At 33.6% G+C, this 5,940-nt stretch overlaps 1 protein-coding gene across 1 annotated transcript; it reads right to left on the reverse strand.

Moving 5' to 3' along the window:
- Positions 1–2,211: 2,211 nt before the first annotated feature.
- Positions 2,212–3,523, reverse strand: LOC122296169 (transcription factor MYB44-like). Its single transcript, XM_043105636.1, has one exon. It carries the CDS (start codon positions 3,453–3,455, stop codon positions 2,499–2,501), a length of 957 nt encoding a protein of 318 aa, XP_042961570.1. The 5' UTR covers positions 3,456–3,523; the 3' UTR covers positions 2,212–2,498.
- Between the last annotated feature and the right edge of the window lie 2,417 nt (positions 3,524–5,940).

Raw genomic sequence — 5,940 nt, forward strand, 5'->3', positions numbered from 1 at the left:
CCCTTGCTCCAACCGCATCCCCCGGCCAAAAAAAAAAACCGTTTCTCTTTCTCACAAGTATCACATCACACGAGACTCTGGTGGATGACCACAAAATACGCATAAGCAGTGATGGTGTGGGACTTGGGAGGGAAAGGGCCATTACTAGTTTTTAATAAATTTTCTTGAAGGGGCCAAATTGACGCGAGAAAGTGAGATGAAAAAAATGATACATCTAGCAATATACTGCAATCACTCGGTAGTTGGTATTGTAGCCTTTAGGTATCTTTTAACCATCAATAACTTATTATAATTAGGAGAAATTTAGTTGCAAGCATAATTATGTATTAATATGTATATCAATTTATTATAATTAATCAAAAAGTAAATTTTATTAAAAATAATATTAATTTAAATTTTAAATATAAATGAATCAGTGTTAATATTTAAATTAATAGATAATTTTATTTATATATAATAAAACTCTTATAATTATTACTTTCTGATTTTCTCGTTGTTGGTTGTCCATCAAACCTTTTTGTTTATTTCTGGTTGTAGGGGATTTTCACCAGATTATTTTGGTAGTGTTGTGATCAAATGGCATGCATCTTGTTTGTCAGGTCTCTGCGTCACTTGATCTTTTCACTGATATTATTGGTGGAAAGAGTGTTAATGGCTCTGGTGGCTTTTGCAGCCTTTGCATCAGTTTTTAGGGGAACTTCTCAGGAGGAGGGTTACTTCTTGTTGGTAGGTAGCTAATTTAATATTGGACAATGTTAGGGATCCGCCCGTTCACTTATCTCGCTGGATCTTTTCTTTTTAAAAAAAAAAAAAAAATTTTGAATTTTTATTATATGAAGACGAAGAAAATTATATTTAATTATATTATAAATTATATTATTTTTTTAAAATATTTAAAAGTGTTAAAAAATAATATAAAAAATAAAAAAACACTTTTAAATATTTTTTTAACATTTTTAAATATTTTAAAAAAATGAATAAAATTTACAATATAAATAAACAGAATTTCTTAATTTTTCTATAAAAAATAATAAAAAAATAAAAAAGAAAAAAAAAAAAAGAAAAAGAGAGAGGTTGAGCGGATTCCTATCATTTCCCTTTAATATAAACAAAATATGTGATCGGAGCCATTAATGATTTGCTTCTTTTCTATCACATCGTCAACGGTTTGCGTTAGTAATTATGAGAAGTCTAGAAAGATGAGTTCTTTTGTTCTGTTTTGTTTTTTAAGTTTTTAATTTTTACTTCTGTAGCGTTTATTTCTTGTCATGCGCCTTTTTTTAATGTGGTATTTAAGTATTTCATCATATTTCAGATCTTATCAACCAGAGTGTAAAGTCTAATAGTGTCCTACGAGATTCGTGCTGTGGTAATAATATGTAGGAAGACATTAGCATTAGCTATATTGTGATTTTGGATTTTAAATGTTGTTTGTAGGTACTGTAGTGCATATAAATGGTTAGGAGTTGTGATTTTCGAGCCAAAAATAAATAATTAAGGCCTGAAAGTTACACTCAAATATTGATGTTCCTCACGGCTTACAATTCTCTGATTTCTTTGATTTTTTGAATGATGCCAGAACCTTAGTTTTCGACGGGTATTTACTATTTATGACATCTATGTAATCTAATGCTGGCGGTGATCATATACTAGATCTTGATGTTTATGATGCCATGCCACTTGGTAAGTCCGCCTGTATTTATGACATCTATGGTAGTCTCTTTTTCTTCCCCACCAAGTTCTTTTTTAACTTGATGCAGGCAAAGGGTGGACGTCGAGGGGAGTCGGCACCGAGCTGGATTGTGCAATAAAGTGAAGGAGCACAATCCAAGAAACCGAAACTTAAAAGATGGGTGGGTTATTTTGGTGAGCATCACAGCAGCGTCCAAGCTGCCAGCCATTCTCATCAGCCCCCATTAGGCATCAGGTAATTCGGAGAAAGTGCTTGTTAATATATTAATGTCTTCGAAATAATCAAATATTTTCTTGCCACTTGCGTTAAAATGCGTGCCTTTGGTGGCGGTGTTCTTTTTTATTTTTTATGGAAAATGAGATGCACCCATTCTTTTGCCCAGACCAATCTTAAACAGAGACTCAGCTCAAGTGTCTTGCTCCAGTTTTCTAATGGCATTGTTCAGATTCAAATTTAAAATTCAAAAAATAGAGACAAAACGAATACGAAAACTGATGAACTGATGCCAACGATCAAAATTAGGAAAATAAATAACTTATCTATATTTTGTTCTTTGTTCTTTTTTTCCAGTTGCATGTCTTTTTAGTTTCCTAAACCTACTACTGAACAAGGCATCAAAGTTCCAGTCTTTCCAAAACTCTTGCTGCTTGGATTCATCTCCAAACTCTCTCCCCGAAACATATTTCTACCCGTCTCTATACATTGCCCAAATTTATTTCCAAGACACCAACGAGAGAAAGGAGATGAAAACGAAGACCCGGTTTTCTTTCCCCATGATTATATCCAACTATCTTAACAACTAATACTACTCGATCCTGCTGATCCCGATTCTCTTCATTGCCAGGTTCCTAAACACATCCTCATCCCTCACACCCACACACATTCCAGCACTCTGCTCCAACACGTAGTTCCTCACCTCCTTCCTTATCATGTCTTGTATCACCCCCATTAGCTCCGCGCTCAATGGCACCAACCCAATGCTCCGATCCTCTTCCCGGCTCATCTCAGCCACCGGAGTCGGATTCATCTCTGGTGCCGGAAATAATGGTATCGTCGTTGCTTGTGGTGCTTGAGACGATGGCTCGTTAGAAGCCCTGTTCGAAACCTCGCCGCACGAATCGGAGGCGCCCGGAAGGGAAAGAGACAACGATGTTGGAGGGTCAATAACAGCAGTCGACGACGAAGTCTCCACGGGAGGCAAGACGCCGCCGGTCCTAGCCACGGGTCGGTATACATGAGCAGAGGGCAAAACGAGCACACTGGAATAATCGCTTACATCGGATCCGGACGGACTGCTCGGGTTCCCGTAAAGACCGGTGGGCAAGGGCATGCCCGAACCCGCACTGACCGACCTCTTCAACGGCTGTTCCAGGTGAGACAAATTCCCATCGTATCCTCCGCTCTCTTCGGTCACCGAGGAGCAGCACTTGCGCTTTAGAGTGGAGTTCCAATGGTTCTTGATGGCGTTGTCGGTCCGACCGTAGAGTAGTCGGGCGATGGTGGCCCACTTGTTCCCGAACCGGGCGTGGGCACGAACAATGGTATCGTCCTCCTCTGGCGTGAATGGTCTGTGCTCGACCTGGGGGGAAAGCTGGTTACACCACCTGAGCCGGCAAGACTTCCCTGAACGGCCGGGAATGGACTTGCTTATGAGCGACCAGTTCCTGGGGCCGTGCTTCTGGACCAGCCTTTGTAGAGCCTCGTCTTCCTCGGCGCTCCATGGACCCTTGATCCGATCCATTTCGCTTTTACTAACGGCCATGGTCCGTGCTCTCTGGTAATTTGATTTTCTTGAAAGACATCAGAGGGAAAGAGAAGGATGGGAACGACCTGGGAGTGAGCGTATGTATATATACCAGTGAGGAAGGAGAAGGGTGACCGGTTGAGCAGGTAAAGATTGTGGGAGCGACCAAAATGGCGTTGAAATGCAAGGGCATTCAGCACCGCTTATAGCAGGGAAGCGGTTGTGATGAGCTCTGCGATACAGCTGGCTAACGAACACGCGTCACGTTCGATTTTGCACTGATTTACACATAAGTGCCCCCTGCTCCCCCTCCTTTTTGTTTTGGTTTCTTTTATATTTTGTTCCTGTTTTTCCTTTATTTAAAAGAAAATAAAATAAAATTCGAGCCTCTTTTCCTCTTATTTATATCATAGTCTTATATATATATATATATATTTAATAATTAAATCGTAAATTAAATCAAATCTCTGTTTAGATTTTGAAAATGTTCATTTCATTTCATTTTATCTCATTATTACAATTTTTTTAAATTTTTATATAAAATATAATAAATTAATTAATTTTTTTAAATTTAATAATAATATCAAAAATTAATATTTTAATAATATTTTATTCAATTTTAATCTTTTATCTAAAATATCTCATCTTGTCTATAAATTTAAACTAACCTTAAGTATCTTGTGAATAATAGAATATATTGAAACTGTTTGTTCCATATTAGATTTTCAAATTAGATAAGATAGAGAACAATGATTTAAATTTAATTATTTCACATATCACCTCATTGAAAATATTATAAGAAAGTTTATTTTTATAAATTATTTTATTTCATATCATCTCATCTAATTATTATAATTTTAAAATTTTTATTTAAAATATAATAAATAATTCAAATTTTTTAAATATTAAAATAAAAATTATATTTTAAAATATTTTATTTAATTTTTAATTTTTATTTCCTCTCGTATGTATAAATAAACGAATTGTTAAAATCTAAATTTTTGCCTGATTTAAATTTTAGATTTTACATAATGGGATCAATAAAAAGCAGTTAAATGTTGTTATCATAGGATAAAGTATGTTATATGAATCAATGCTAACGAGATAACGATGATAACAGTTGGGTAAGGAATTAGATTTGGACTGTCAAGGGTTTGACCGAGCTGCTGAAGTGCCAGGCTGTATTGCATTTTCGTGTCGTGCGTGGGATTTCTTCTCTTCTTTTTAAAAAAATTAAATACAAAACAAAAAGTGATGAGGTGGAGGAAAACGACAAGATCGGTCGCAAAATAGGAGGGCGATGGAATAATTACAAGTTTTCTGTATGTCCAAACAGCCTGTCAACCTGCTGATATCACCACCACCGTCTTTAACGGCCTCATTTGGACCGACACCTGCCCCCATTCCTCTCTCATTACACCCAAACAAAATTAAAAACCTCCTCTCCTAATGGAAAAATCCTTCTCGGTAACCGGTACGGAACGGTCAAGCGATACGCACACGTTCTCATGCCGAGGGACTTTCTGCCCAGCTTCCTAATCTCTTCAATTATTCAGTTTTCTGGTTAAGCGTGTCGTTGGGTCATGAGATAAATGATTTTTTATTAAAAATTAAATAAAATATTATTATAATATAATTTTTAAATATTAATTTTATTTTAAAAATTAAAAATATTAAATTATTTATTATATTTTATATAAAGATTATAATAATAAGATGAGATGAGATAGTTTAGATTTAGATTTTTTTAATTTTATTATTATAATTTTTTTTAATTTCTATATAATAAATAATTTAATTTTTTAAAATTTTAAAATAATAAGAAAAAATATAATATTTTAATTAATTTTTAACTCTCATATAAAATCATTTTATTTCATTTCTGAATCAAACGAGCCATGACAGTTACATTAATAAATTGTGTAATTATTGTATTTTAAAAAAATAATAATAGAATTTATTATTAAAAACTAATTTATTATATAAATCTTATATCTATTCACTTTTATCATAAGAAATATACGATAACTGCATATTTTATAACTATAAATATAGTTTCTCTTAAATTAAATAATTTAAATTTAAATTTAAGAATTTGTTTGGAAACATAATGTTATTAGATATTATCAAACAAAATACTAGTTTGTTTTCATAGATTTCCCTCTATAACCGCCAGTAATTGTGTATTTTTTTTGGGGACATGCTACTTCCACAGATAAAGGCCACCGAGTAGGCAAAATCTTTACTTTTTGTTTTTCTTTCATATATTGTTTTATATCTTTAAATATATATTTTTTAAAAAATTCAGAACATCATTTAAAAATACTTTCTTAATTACTTAATAAAAAAAAAAAAATGCATCAATGACCTCTCTCTATGGATAAAGCATTATCTTTTTTTTTTAAATGCTAAAAATGTTTGAAAAAAAGGTTGATTGCACTAGTGGACACACCCAAAGATAAAAGCTTGGCAGCATAATAGCATCACTTAATTTTCAAATTAT

This window comes from Carya illinoinensis, chromosome 2 (assembly GCF_018687715.1).
Source record: "Carya illinoinensis cultivar Pawnee chromosome 2, C.illinoinensisPawnee_v1, whole genome shotgun sequence".
Lineage (NCBI taxonomy): Eukaryota > Viridiplantae > Streptophyta > Magnoliopsida > Fagales > Juglandaceae > Carya > Carya illinoinensis.